This window comes from Cebus imitator, unplaced genomic scaffold (assembly GCF_001604975.1).
Source record: "Cebus imitator isolate Cc_AM_T3 unplaced genomic scaffold, Cebus_imitator-1.0 Scaffold431, whole genome shotgun sequence".
In the NCBI taxonomy this organism is placed as follows: Eukaryota; Metazoa; Chordata; class Mammalia; order Primates; family Cebidae; genus Cebus; species Cebus imitator.
In genome coordinates this window covers 841,370-856,984 of record NW_016107746.1, presented here as the reverse complement: position 1 = coordinate 856,984, position 15,615 = coordinate 841,370, and the positions used below count along the sequence as shown (strand labels likewise).

The 15,615-nt window shown below is 40.5% G+C and overlaps 1 protein-coding gene across 1 annotated transcript; it reads left to right on the top strand.

Annotated features, from left to right (window-relative positions):
* The first annotated feature begins 222 nt into the window (after nt 1–222).
* CH25H (cholesterol 25-hydroxylase) lies at nt 223–1,557 on the top strand. Its single transcript, XM_017510130.2, has one exon. It carries the CDS (start codon nt 274–276, stop codon nt 1,084–1,086), a length of 813 nt encoding a protein of 270 aa, XP_017365619.2. The 5' UTR covers nt 223–273; the 3' UTR covers nt 1,087–1,557.
* Nucleotides 1,558–15,615: the final 14,058 nt, after the last annotated feature.

Sequence of the window (15,615 nt, the reverse complement as noted above, 5' to 3'; positions counted from 1 at the left end):
TTGACTGTACATCAACTGAAAATCCAGAACATAGATGAAAAGTACTAAGTGCCCAGCCTGCACGCACGTATCAGAGCCGCTGAGATGCGGCTGTAGAGGAGCATATTTACAGCAATCAAGCGCCGCTCTGCCGGGCCGATGACTTACTCAGGCTTCGCACCGCGCGGAGAGCGATGGAAACGCAGTGACGTCACTTGGGGCGGGGCCCGCAGTCCTGTGAAAAGTCGGTGGGACTCGAGCAGCAGCAGCAGCTGCTACCCGCACAGCCTCGCCATGAGCTGCCACAACTGCTCCCAGCCCCAGGTCCTCTGCAGCTCTGAGCAGCTGCTCCTGCAGCCCCTCTGGGACCGCGTGAGGAGCTGGGAGGCCCTCATACTGTCGCCCTTCTTCCCGGTCATCTTCTCCATCACCACATACGTGGGCTTCTGCCTGCCCTTCGTGGTGCTGGACGTCCTGTGCTGCTGGGTGCCCGCGCTGCGGCGTTACAAGATCCACCCGGACTTCTCGCCGTCCGCGCGGCAGCTGCTGCCCTGCCTGTGGCAGACGCTCTACCAGCACGTGATGTTCGTGTTCCCCGTGACGCTGCTGCATTGGGCCCGCAGCCCGGCCCTCCTGCCCCACGAAGCCCCCGAGCTGCTCCTGCTGCTGCACCATGTCCTGCTCTGCCTCCTGCTCTTCGACACGGAGTTCTTCGTGTGGCACCTGCTGCACCACAAGGTGCCCTGGCTGTACCGCACCTTCCACAAGGTGCACCACCAGAACCCGTCCTCGTTCGCACTGGCCACGCAGTACATGAGCGTCTGGGAACTGTTTTCCTTGGGCGTCCTCGACATGATGAACGTCACGCTGCTCGGGTGCCATCCGCTCACTGCCCTGACCTTCCACGTGCTCAACATCTGGCTGTCCGTGGAGGACCACTCCGGCTACAACTTCCCTTGGTCCACTCACAGACTGGTGCCCTTCGGGTGGTACGGGGGTGTGGCGCACCACGACCTGCATCACTCTCACTTTAACTGCAACTTTGCCCCGTACTTCACACACTGGGACAAAATTCTGGGAACGCTGCGGCCTGCATCTGTCCGGTAATGTGGCTGCGGTGGGTGCCCCTAAGACTTGGGACTGACTTTCATACTTGAATTAAGAGACAACTAACTTATTAACTGATGAAAACCATAGATAAAACCTGATGTATTTTTGTAGTCTGACAAAGCAATTTATGAACGGTTTGTGTATCAATACAATTTTTTGTGTTTGGTGTTCATAGTCTAGCTCACTTCAACAGCCTTGAATCCTGGATGTGAAAAAGACATTCATCACAGGCATATTTAGAGTATCTCTAAAAGGACTTGTTTGTAGAATAAGGAATTTCCTATGTTTGAAAGTGTTCTAAAACCTGGCTAAAAGAACATATTTTTATGGACGACTCTAAAAACAGTTGAACATGTTTCTGCTGGACAGCAGCCAAGATTAGAGTGCCTTTTAATGTTTTTTATAGAACTGTATATTTATTTTGAAAGAAATCTTTTTTATGCTTTAAAAAAAGAAAAAAAGAACATGTGTTGACTTGCATTTCACTGGCATTTTGACTGATTAAAATGGGAAGAGGGAGTGGGGATACCAAGTGTCCTTCTAAGCCTCCATCAGCCTTACCACAGAAAGAGAGGAATCTGGGTGTAGGGTATTTTGTCGGGGATTGTTGGAGAGAAGGAGGCAGGAGAAGGGGATCTGTTTGTCATTGTGCTCTGGAAATTTCATGGAGGAAAAATATGCTAATGTTCCTGATGCTTTCAGCTCATTTCTGCATAACAGACAAATGATAGGATTACTCTGTAAAGTTTCATAGAGAGATTTACACTGGGCAATCATGTTACTATTTGTGAGAAAGGATTGGTTTGGGGAAGAACAGATTTGGAGGTGTGCCTTGCTTTGCAAAACTTTTAAGTCAATTGCATACACTAGAGCAGCTGATAGATACAGAAGGGGATTCTGAGGAAGGCCCTGTTTTCACGAAGCCATCCTTAGCTACTGCAAATTACTATCAAAACATTGCTTCTGAAATCTGGAATTTTTGTATATTCAGTTTTCTTAATTAAAACATACATGCAACAGGTACAGCCCTTTCTAAAAGAAAGAGAAAGTGAAATTTGGCCCTGAATCCCTGGTTTTTCATCTAGAAAAGGAGAAAGTGTCCCATGTGTTCTTGTAGATGGCAGTAAATGTTCCTATTATTAACTACACACCCAGCATCCATGATGTACCCCATCTAACTCCTGCCTATTCATTTTGTTTTTGGAATATAGTTTATATTTGTAAAGTTAAAAATCAAGACAATTTAGACAAAACATAAAGAATGGCAGCTTTGTATGTAATTCTCGGCTCGTTATATTCAAACAAAATTGTCATGTTTAAAGGTAAAACATCCATCTAGAGACCTGGTCTCCACAGTCAGCCAAATGAGACTCCCAAGAAATATGGTTAGGCCCTCCAAATGTTTGGCAGAATATGACCAGAAGGTGGAGCCGCACAGACAGTTTTCCCATGTTCCCTTCAACGTGTGTGTTCCTTTAGCTTCTTGACTGAAGTTATGTCTTCCTCTGTCTGTATCAGGATCAGGCTGGGATTTAAAGATGACATTGATTTATAAAAGTGAAATCCATGAAAAGAGGAAGTGAGATGTGAGGGGAAAATGCTACATTGGCAGTAGTATATTATTATCATGTGGCGCCTGGAGGAAAAAGAGAAGGATAAACAGGCAGATGTGGAATCTGTGGTGCAACTATTAGTTGGAAGCAGTGTGGGCACCCAATAGTTGCCCTGTAAATCACAGATAATGACAATTTATCACAGCTTATCCTCAGAGAAGTGTAAAAAGGTATTACATTGCATCATTACATGATTTTAGGGAATTTTAGATTCGGGGCAAATTGTACATACGGAAACTGCACAATTTGGATTTAGAAACACTTTCTCACAATCAAATGTCTTAATAGTTTTTAATGCCCTGGGAAGTATAACTGGGGAAGTAGAGAAGATGAGAAATTTTTCAGATAGCTTGAGAACCTATTAATAAAAACAGTAAAGAAAAAGTTCATATGTGCATGCACTTTCACATAATTTCTCACTTGCTTCTTACAACAACACCATAAGGGATGTAGAATAGTTATCATCATCATCACCATCATCATCGTCATCCTATGTTATGGATGGAGGATTGGTACCCACATAGGTTAAGTACCTTTTTTCCAGGCTACAGAATGTGAGGAGTGGGAGCCAGTTCTACTAAACTTAGGTTTGGTAGTGTATACTGTGCCTCTCTTTTTGACAACATAACTGCCAGAGAGCTGCAAACCCTGCAACACCAACAAATGGCCTCCCTCTGTTGTTCCTCCTTTGTTACTACCTCTAAAACATTGTTACCCTGGCCCATGACTTCACTTCCACATGGCTGCCAAAGCCTCTGCCTGGGTAGAAGAGAAAGCCGGGAGAGGTAGATCAAGGCCAGTCTAAGCAGGACCTAGGAGAACAGGAGGCAGGTCAAGGTCTGTGTTTTCTGCATCCTTCATTGCACCCGCATTACAAACCCAACTACTGCAGCCAGCTTACCTGGGTGGGAATCTGGGTTCTGGGACTTACTAGCTGAGTGACTTTGGACAAGTTACTTAACCTCTCTGTGCCTTAGCTTCCTTACCTGTAAAATGTGGATGATCATAGACCCTTCCTTGAAGAGTTGTGAGGGATTTTTGAGTTACTAGAAGCAAAGCTCTAGACGAATCTGAAATCTGACTGTAGGGTTTGCTGTGACCGATGCATCCCAATGTGAACGCTAGAACTGCAGTTCAGAATGGTAAGCTTTTTGTTCACAAACATGCTTGTGCTCTTTCATCTTCCAGGGAACCAAATAAAGCCAAGTTGTTGATTCTGCTTCCATCACAAGCTGCTTCTCCTAGCATCCTTTCAAGGCAAAACTTTTGAAAAGAGACAGAAATCTATTTTGTTTGATTTTACTTCCTTACCTCTGAGTCATTCTACTCCCACTCCTCTGGAAACTTTTGCTCTGGGTTGCCTACTAATTTTCTAATTACCAAATCCAGTGATTTTTCCCCTTTTGGTTTTCCATTGCCTTGGCTTTCCTTTTTTGAAGGAATTTGCTATTGCAAACCAGCTCATCTTAGAATGTGGTTCTTGCGTGGCTTTAGTGAGGTTTCTCTCAACTCCTTTCCTTCCTCATTCTCCAGCTGTTTCTTCTCTCTTCAATGGCTCCTCTCTCACCACAATAGGAAGGCAAGCCTCAAGGTGCTTCTCATTTTACTAAAAAATGCCTGTATTGCATATAATTAATATCTTTCCTATCTCCTTATGTACTCTATACGCAATGTGTGTACATGTGTATATTCACATATGCCGTATATGTGTGCATATGTACCTAACATGTAAACATGATATATATGCACACACTACACACAAACTATATATTGATATGCTATTTTATGTATAATACATGTATTTATGCACAATGTACATATACTGTATATATGCACATATGTATACGCATACTACTATATATGTGTATACACTATATGTACATACACCATATATGTAAACATGTAAAAACCTGCTATATTTGTACTACATGTGTACACACACACTATACCTCCTTTTCTCTCGCTCTTCACATACATAAACACAAACACACAGCTATTTTTGTCCTATCTGCTATTTATCTCTGCCTCTAGTACTATGTCCAGTTCTTAATAAACATTGGTTCAGTGTTGCCTGAATCCTGGAAGAACTAGAAGCATACCTTTGCCATTTATCAAAAGGATGAGTTCATGTCCTTTGCAGGGACATGGATGAAGCTGGAAACCATCATTCTCAGCAAACTGACAACAAGAACAGAAAACCAAACATCACATGTTCTCACTCATAAGTGGGTGTTGAACAATGAGAGCACATGGACACAGGGAGGGGAACATCACTCATCGGGGCCTGTTTGGTGGTGGGGGGCTAGGGAGGGATAGTATTAGGAGAAATACCTAATGAAGATGATAGGGTGATGGATGCAGCAAACCACCATGGCATGTGTATACCTATGTAACAAACCCGTACATTCTGCACATGTACCCCAGAACTTGAAGTATAATAATTAAAAAATCATGCATTTCTCATCCATTCCTTCTTGTTCTTATCCATCTTCCATCACTAGTCAATCCCAGATTTCTAACTCCGGCCACGTTCACCACCCATAATCTCTGTTCTAGTGGAGGTCACAGTATACTGGGAAAGAGAGTCTGGCAAGAAAATCCATTTAATCTAACGTGGCCAGTGCTGTAATGGAGGATATTAACAGGTTGTTAAAGGAGTCCAAAAAGAGATGGGACATTTGAGCTAAATCACAAAGAATTTTTGTGTCTTCACTAAGCAGGGTAAAGGGCATACCCTGCAGAAGAAACAGCAGTTGCAAAACTAGAGAGGAATGAAAGGACTTGACATTCTTGAAACAAGTCAGGAAGCTCCAAGCACTGAATGAGCAAGGAAGAAATCTGTCCGACATTCAATGCATATATCCAACAAGGCAGTTAGGGCCTGGGATTGGGTCCCAGCAACAAGCATTTGCTGTCTTGCCTCTTCACAAGCCATTGAAACTTTTTAGAACTATTGGTTCACCTGCTTATGTCCCAGGGCTTTTCACAAATTGTATGTAAAATTGCTTTGAAACAAATGTTAGAGCTTGTTACTATTTGTTGATTTATAATGAATAGACGGATAAATGCACTGAAACCTGGACTTGGGCAATTAAGAGAGTGGGGAGGGTGGTCCACAGATTTCAAGCAAGGGAATAATGCTAGATCTGGTTCAAGAAGGTAACTGGCAGCAGTGAACAGTGGCAGTGAGTCCAGGTAGGAGACTGTTGCAAGTTCTGCCTGGATTCCAATCTTATGAACTGGCTCCACTGCTTATGAACTTCGTGATTTTGAACAAGTTTCTTATTGTCGCTTGGTGAGTATCAAGAATGCAGTTATTGGACACTACTTAGAAATTGCTGCAATCAATATTCTTTGCTAATCATTTGCAGAAACCCAACATAAATAGTTCTGCTGACTTGTAGCAATTTGGATGATGTGTTTATTTCAAATTTTGCTAAGATCTACCCTGCCACATACTTTTGTGGGTAGGAAGTGTGAACATTGTTTTTATTCCTGTGAACTCTGAAAAGTTTTGTCTAAGAAATGTTTTAAAAAGTCTTCATACGATGGAATATGACTCAGCAATAAACAGAAAAAGACGATTAACATTGTATATGTTAAATATGTGTAGTTTATAGTACATCAGTTATACCAAATGATGATGGTGATGATGATGATGATAAATTAATCTAGTACCTCATGTTCTGAGTTTTAGCTTTGAAGCCAATTTATCATGAACACACACACAACACCCCCCCCCACACACACACACAGAGAGAGAGAGAGAGAGAGAGAGAGAGAGAGAGACAGAGAGAGATAGAGAGAGAAAGAGACTATAATTCATCCTTTGCTCATTGTTTCTCCTGACCTACCAGAGAAAGCCTCTCAGGAGGAAGAAGGCATATCTGGGAGCCTGCAAAACTCAGACCCCTTTCTTTAAGAACTTCCTCAACACGCACTATGCACACATACAAACACAGATTGGGCCCCTGTATCTATTATAATACTATATGATCCTTACATCATGGCCACAGCTTTCTGTACCATAGTTGGAAATCTGATCCACAAAGGAAAAATTAGGCTATTTCTCAGGAATTTAGGATATGTAAGCCAGTGGATCCAGGTGACCATTTTGGGGCTGCCATTCACACTGTGTGAGTCATGATGCCAAGAAAGCCCATCTGTACATAGAAGGAAAGGAGGATGAGCAGATTTTCAGGGAGGGGAAATGAGAGACATATAGCCCTGGAAAGAGTGGAAGGGGAATGGGAGTTCTGGGAGCAGACCAGTGCCCTGGTGTTGGAAAGCTCTTTAGGCCCAAGTTCTAGGCCCTAAACCTGCTACACTTTTTGCCTTTGGGTTCTATAACTTTCTAATAGATTCCTCTTCTTGGGCTGGTTAAATACCTTTCTGGTTCTTGTACATAAAGAGGACGTTGGTTGAAACCTGAGGGTTCTGTGGTGTCCTTTTGCCTTTAGATTGTAGGAGGAAGCCCCTTAGCGCAAACCAGTGTAGGAGGTTATGAGTGGTTGTCATCAGTGGACAATGAATAGCCACATCCTAATTGACAGCCAGAAGCTGTGGTGCTCCACAGGCCAGGAAGGCAAACTGACTATGTGTGGTTTTTAGGGGTCAATGTGAAGAACAAAATGAGTGTTCTGACATTGTTTAGTACAAGCCAACCCCATCTTGACCTTCTATTATCCAAGGTGAGCAAGTGCTATTTTATAGCAATTTGAGCACAGAGTTTATTCCAAATGTTTGTTAAAGGCATCTCAAATCTCATAAAAAAGACATTGAACCAAAGCCTACTTGGAAGCCCAAACTTTACCTGAATCCTATCCTTCCCATAGAGAGCATATCCTTATTTCCTAACAGACCTCTTATGGGTAACGGGTCCTACAGTGCCACATTGTGTTCCCCATGGGTTTGATGTCCCAGCTGAGGCCAGCAGCTTCCTAACAGATAGCTTGCTGTGCATCCAGCCAGGAGCTATGGTCTGGTTGTCCAAGGTTAGGGCTTCTTTCTGGTTTGACCCTCCTAGTGGCTGCTCTGGTAGAGGGCTTCTCTCTGATCATGTTACCAGCACAGAGCCCAGCACTTCAGGCTACGTAGAACTAGTCTATGTTGCCTCCCTGGCCTAATGCTCAGTACTTCAGTTCAACCAACACCTTAATGAGCACCTACAGTGTGATAATAAATAATCATGATAATGGTGACAAGAATAGTGATAATAATGGCTATTATATAACAATTGCTGACTATGGCTCAGGTGTTCTGCTAAATGTTTTGCACATATGATTCCTTTTTATCCTTAAAACAACCTATTTCCTTTTTCTTTTCTTTTCTTTTTTTTTTTTTTTTTTTTTTTTTTTATGAGACGAAGTCTTACTCTGTGGCCCAAGCTAGAGTGCAGTGGCATGATCTCGGCTCACTGCAACCTCCACCTCCCAGGATCAAGTGATTCTCATGCCTCAGCCTCTCGAGTAGCTGGAATTAAAGACATACACCACCATGCCTGACTAATCTTTGCATTTTTAGTAGAGACAGGGCTTCACTATGTTGGCCAGGCTGGTCTTGAACTTTTGACCTCAGGTGATCCATCTGCCTCAGCCTCCCAAAGTGCTGGGATTATAGGCATGAGCCACCACGCCCGGCCAAAAAACTTATTTTCAAAGCTAACACTCTTCTTGGTTAAGTAATACAGTCATCAACTTATCTCAAAGATCCACCCCAGATGATAAACAAATACACAAACAAATTAATTTCAGATTATGTTAATGCTATGAAAAACAATGAACTGGATTGATGTGATGGAGAGGACCTTGGAGGTGGGGAGGGTTCCTGCAGAAGGGGGATAAGAGAAGGCTTCTTGGAGAAAGTGATATTTAAGAGGAGACCTGAATGATAAGAGGGAGCCAGCCAGGCGAAGTACATTGTGTGTTCATTCCTATTTCACAGACAAGAAGAAAAGGTTAAAGTAATTGCCTAAGAGCAAATAGCTCTACAGTAAAAGCCAGAGCTGGGGCCAAGGCTGGTCCTATCACTTTGCTTCAGTCTCTTCCAATGTGTTCACTCAGCGTGTCATGCCCTCTTTCAGCTGCCATTGCTTCACCTGTCCAAATGTTCTTCCTTGCTTCAGACGCTTGCCATTTGAATTCTTTTCCTATTATCCATTTCTCTCTGACCTCTGATTTTCCAGGTTCCAGCTCATTAGCCAGTTGTTAAGGCAGTTTTTATCCTTAGTTAGAGATTATCTTCTAAAGTGGTATCCACCCTCCATAGTAACCATGGGCTGGGGTTGTGTGTGCCTTGTGCAGAGGCAGTTTGTCTGCAGGATGCCCTTGGGGCTTAAGAGCTTCCACTCCATCCCAAGTCCCAGACTGTGGGATAAAGATAACTAGATTCTGACAGGTTGGGATATGGAAATATGCAAATTATGTATGCAAATAATGACATTTTACCTCTTCCTTTCCAATCTGGATGTATTTTTTCCCTTTTTCTTGCTTTCTTCCTCTGGCTAGAAGGCTATAACCTCCCGTAAAAATGGAATAGAAGTAATGAGAAAGAATATCCTTGCCTTGTTCTTAATCTTAGAGAAAAAAACACTGATTGTTTCATGGTTAAGTATGAAATTATCTCCAAATTTTTTGTACATGCCCTTCATCAGATTGAAGAATCTCTTTTATTCCTAGTTTTCTGGGAGTTTTTAATGAAAAAATGGATATAATGTTAAAAATAAAATTTTCTTATTACCCTTGAATGTGTATCTATATGTGTATCTGAATATGTACCTTTGAACGTGAATGTATCTGTAGAATGTGCATTTATGTCGCCTCCCTGTATCTAACATAGATAAGTTGTGTCTTTTTTTTCCTCATCAGTTTAGCTAGAGGTTTATCAATTTTATTGGTCTTCTCAAAGAACTTGCTTTTGCTTTCCTTTATTTTTTTAAAATTGTTTTTATTTTTATATTTTGCTTATTTCTATTTTCATTCATATTACTTCCTGTATTCAGCTTACTTTGAGTTGAATTTGCTCTTCTTTTTGTAGGTTCTTAAAAAATGAACTGGGTCGACGTGATCGAGAGGAACTGGGAGATGAGGGAGAGTTCCTGCCCGAGAGGTATAAGGGAAGTAGCTCTGCTATATACCAACAGCAACCAAGCTGAGAGTCGAATCAAGAACTTAACCCCTTTTACAATAGCTGCAAAAAATAAAACACTTAGGACTATACCTAACCAAGGAGGTGAAAGACCACTACAAGGAAAACTATGAAACACTGCTGAAAGAAATTATATCATAGATGACACAAACAAATGGAAACACATCCCGTGCTCATAGATGGGTAAAATCAATATTGTGAAAATGATCATACTGCCAAATGCAAGCTACAAATTCAATGTAATTCCCATCAAAATACCACTTCTTCACAGAACTAGAAAAAACAATCATAAAATTTATATGGAATCAAAAAAGATCATGCATAGCCAAAGCAAGACTTAGCAAAAACAACAAATCTGGAGACATCACATTACTCAACTTCAAACTATACTATAAGGCCATAGACACCAAAGAACAAATCTGTAGACATCACATTACCAACTTCAAACTATACTATAAGGCCATAGCATGATACTGGTATAAAAACAGACACATAGACCAACGGAGCAAAATAGAACCCAGAAATAAACCCAAATATTTACAGCCAACTGATCTTTGACAAAGCAAGCAAAAACATAAAGTGGGGAAAAGGACACCCTATTCAACAAATAGTGATGAGATAATTGCCAAGCCACATGTAGGAGAACGAAACTGGATCCTCATCTCTCACCTTAAAAAAAAAAAATCAACTCAAGATATATCAAGGACTTAAATCTGAGACCTGAAACTATAAACATTCTAGAAAATAACATCTAACATCGGAAAAACCCTTTTAGATATTGGCTTAGGCAAAGATTTCATGACAAAGAACCCAAAACCAAATGCAATAAAAACAAAGATAAATAGGTCAAACTTAATTAAACTAAAGAGCTTCTGCACAGCCAAATAAACATTCAGCAGAGTCAACAGACAATCATCAGAGTGGGAGAAAATCTTCATAATTTGTACATCAGAAAAGAACTAATATCCAGAATCTACAAGGAACTCAAACAAATAAGAAAAAAACCAAACAATCCCATCAAAAAGTGGGCTAAGGACATAAATAGACAATTCTCAAAAGAAGATATACAAATGTCCAACAAACATGAAAACATGCTCAACAGCAGGAATAATCAGGGAAATGCAAGTCAAAACCATAATGCAGTGCCACCTTATTCCTGCAAGAATGGCCATAATCAAAAAATCAAAAAATAATTGATGCTGGCATGGATGCTGTGAAAAGGGAACTCTTCTTTATTGCTTGGAGGAATAGAAACTACACAACTAAGAACTAAAAGTAGAACTACCATTTGATCCAGCGATCCCACTACTGGGTATCTACCCAGAGGACAAGAAATCATACAGAAAAGATAGTTGCATATACATGTTTAAAGCAGCACAATTAGCAATTGCAAAAATGTAGAACAGGCCCAAATGCCCATCAACCAACTAGTGGATAAAGAAACTGTTGTATGTACACACACACACACACACACACACACACACACATATGACAGAACACTATTCAGCCAGAAAGAGGAATGAGTTAATGGTATTTGGAGCAACTTGGGTGGGATTGGAGACTGTTATTCTAAGTGAAGTACTCAAAAATGGAAAACCCAACATTGTACGTTCTCCCTCATAAGTGGGTACTAAGTTATGAGGATGCAAAGGCGTAAGAATGATACAATGGACTTTGAGGACTCGGAGGGGGGAAGGGTGGGAAGAAGGTGAGGGATAAAAAACTACAAATTGGGTTCAGGTGATGTGTGCACTAAAATCTCACAAATCACCACTAAAGAACTTACTCATGTAACCAAATACCACCTTTTCCCCAAAATACCTATGGAAATATTTTTTTTTTTTTTTTTTTACGTAATACACCTGCAGGTCATGGAGGCTCTTGCCTGTAATCCCAGCATTTTAGGAGGCCGAGGCAGGTGGATCGCTTGAGGTCAGGAGTTCGAGAGCAGCCTAGCCAACATGGTGAAACCCTGTCTCTACTAAAAATACAAGAATTAGCCGGGTGTGGTGGCAGACATCTGTAATCGCAGCTACTCAGGAAGCTGAGGCAGGAGAATTGCTTGAACCTGGGAGGCCATTGTACTCCATCCTGGGCAAAAGAGCAAGACTCCATCTCAAAAAAAAAAAAAAAAAAAAGTAATAAACCCTGCAACATATAAAAAAAAGTCTTCTATTTCTTTGCTGATCTTCCATCTAATTATTCTGTCCATTATTTAAAGTAGGGTTTTGAAGTTATTGTTAAGCTGTTTCTCCCTTCAATTCTATCGGTTTTTGGTTCACACAATTTGGGGCTCTGTGCTAGGTGCATATGTGTGTTGAATAGCTATATCTTTTTGATGAATTGAATATTTTATCACAATACAATTGTTTTTGTCTCTCATAAAAATGCGTGTGTGCGTGTGTGTGTGTGTGTGCGTGTGTATATGTGTGTGTATATATATATATATATATATATTTATTTATGTATATTTGAGACAGCTTCTTCTCCAAAGCTTTCAAGTCTTTCCTCCCTATGTTTTGGTTAGTTTATTGCTTGCCCAATTGCTATCTATTGCCCAAGTAGCAGCACTGGGTGAGTCCAAGTTAAGTTAAATAAAGGCAAGTCTTTTGGGTTTATCTTCCAGGGAGACACCAAACTGGTCATAACAAATGACCACAGTTCTTTGAAAATGAAGTCTATTCTGCGCCTGCCAGTACCAGTGCCTATAATGGGAATGCAGAATGTTATCTTTAAGGCAACTGTTAAGATGGGAAGTGGGGCATGAAGCCAGGGTAAATTAAAATGATAAAAAGCTCTCTGTTCTTACTGAGGGTCAGCCAATTTTTATTCATTAAACATTTTCCTGGTTCTTTCAAGCTTTTGTTTAGTTTCCAAAGTTCCAGAAAATGTTGATTCTGAATGTTTGTGCCTTCTCCAAAAAATTTTATATTTTGGAGCCCTAAATATTGAAGCCCTAACCCCCAATGTGGTGATATTTACAGGTGGAGCCTTTGGGAGATTCTGATAGTTTTTGATAGTTTTTCGGTTACCTTTAAGAAGGGATAATTTTTTGAGTTTCTTACCCTCTATTTCAACTCCTACCTTGTATGTTTTGAATAATTTAACATTTATGAAGGCTGTTTGTGGTCAAGAATATGATCTATCTTGGAAAATGTTTCACGTGTGCCTATATGAGTCAGCGTGGGCTGCTATAACAAAATACTATAGACTGGCTGGCTTAAACAACAGACATTCATTTCTCATAGTTCTGGAGGCTCTGAGGTGCTGGCCAATTCAGTTTCTGGGGAGACCCCCCTTCCTTACTTGAAGACAACCACCTTCTCACACGATGCTGAGAGGGCAAGTGATGGTCTTTCTTCCTCTTCTTATAAGAATACAAATTCCATCATGGGTGCCCCACTCTCATGACCTCATCTAAACTTAATTAACTCCCAAAGTCTCCACCTCCAAATAGCATCACATTGAGGGTTAAGGTTTCAATATTTAGGGCTCCAAATACATTTTTTTTTTTTGGAGAGGGCACAAACATTCAGCCTTTAACAATACTTGAAAAGAATGTGTATTCTCTTCTCGGATGGAATGTTCTGTAGTTGTTAAATATATCAAGTTGATTGAAGTGTATCCCACGTTTCTACTTGTTCTATCAATTATTGAAAGTGGTTTTTGGAAATCTCTGATTATAATTTAGATGTTTCTACTTCTTTTAGCGTTATCCGTTTTTGCTTCATTGATTTTGAACTTTGTGAGGTGTATCTTTACATGAGGTATACAAAAATTTAGGATCATAACGCACTCCTGATTTACCAGGCAACTACTATGTGACATTCTTCTACCTGCTTTTTACACATAAATGCCTTCATTGTTAAAAGCTTATTCAGTAAACGCCATCTTATTTTTAAAGAGGAGAAAAAAATGGAAGCGCAAAGTGGTGAAGGATCTCACACAAAGTTTTATATAGCAGAATAAAAACCCAAGCATGAGGTTGCAGTGCTCTCAATTTTAACTAGTATGTTATTTTAGGTGTGGAGGGGGGATTTGAACTTAGAGCAAGGAAAGGATGAGGAAAATGATTAAATAGGAAGTTCCCTTGGAAACTGAGCCTTTGTTGTAGTAATTGTTGAACTGGTTCAAATCATGGCATATCAATTATTAGATGAAAGCACAAAACATATTTTCATGCAAGATAAAAGTAATTTAGCTTGGGGCCATCATTTAAATTTCACATGTTTCTCCTCTCTCAATAGGTATGTGTGGTCCTAGAGCTGATCTCTTTTCCCATCCCTGGGTTATACAAAAGCAGTTCCAAGTGGCTGATGAGAAGAAAGGATACTCTTAAAAATATTTTAGTGAGTCCCATAAACGCCATTGCCAAGGAAGCTCAGTAGTCAACTCCAGTTGGCCAATAGAGCTTTCTTCAAATGCCTCCCCCAGCCCCCTCTATTTCTTGCTGAATCACTTAGAGATAGATAGGACACTGGACTTCTGATGAAAAGAAAGTTTTAGCTTTTTCACCTACTAACTTTGTGACTATGAAAAAGCGACTTAACTGATCTGTACAATCAGTCTACTATAGTACCTACAAACAAGTGTATTTTGATGGTAATACATAAAGCACTACTTAAGTGAGGGGCATTTTCCTTATTCTTATTTTTCTTCTTTTAAATGAAGGATGCTTGCTTTCTCTAGTATCTGCTTGGCAGCCTGTAAGTCATTACAGATAAATATTATTTAATAAATTCCTTCCATTTATCAGCCACTTTTATCTACATCATCTCATTTAGCCCTCATTAACCCAGAAACTTCATAAGATCTTTTTCACAATTGCCAGAGGAGGAAATTGAGGTTCAGAAAGATTACATGACTTACCCATAACCACCCAGAGTATATGTGGAGAACCAGGATACAAATTCAGTTTGTAAGTAAAACCTGTATTTTCCAACCATTCTCTTCTCTCCCCTTCCTCCACTAATATGCTCTCTAGGTCAGCTATGTACAGCCTTGCAGGTTGTACGATGAACAACTCCAGAAGTGTCATTTTTATAGGCGGTAATGCGAATGGCGCCCCCTAGAGGTGTGGATTACTCAAGTTGCAGAGCTGTATGAGAGGCCCTGGAGCGTGTAATGTGTTTTGTTCAGAGTCAAGAAGATTTTACAGACAACCATATCCTCACCCCAGCTTTCTTCTTTCAATCATTCTGGAGTTGCGCTCAATGCTTTTACAAGTCGGAGTAAATGATCTAAAGGAATCTTATCGCACCACCTCTAACCATGTGGTGGTAATTTGTATGCCTGCATTTGTTCTGTTGTTTGAGTATTTGCTTTCCACGTGCTTCTACCTGCTTGCCAGCTTTCAAAAGTTGCTGTGAAAGAAGTTGGCTGGATTTGGCAGGAAGAGGACCAAACAGGCAAAAAGTAAACTGCTATTTTTGAATTTGTCTTGACAGATTACCTTAATATTTAAACCATTAAAAGTCTTAGAGGCATTCTTCCAAGAAAGAAGCCCTTTCATGTCTTATATTCCAGAAAATGCACATTAGCACCACTCTGTGCTTTTGGCTGTAAGATATGACTTCATCCATATATAGAAGGAAGTATGAATTAAGGGATAAATTAGAGAACATGAATACTTTTCAATTAGCCATATTTCTTTCTTCTCTAAGACAGCTCCCTAAATGCTATGGTATAGAAGCCTTTCCTACCAGCTAGGTTTTAATAAAGGTGTTTGCCCTCAAGGGAGTGGAGGCAGTTGAAACATTTTTGGTGC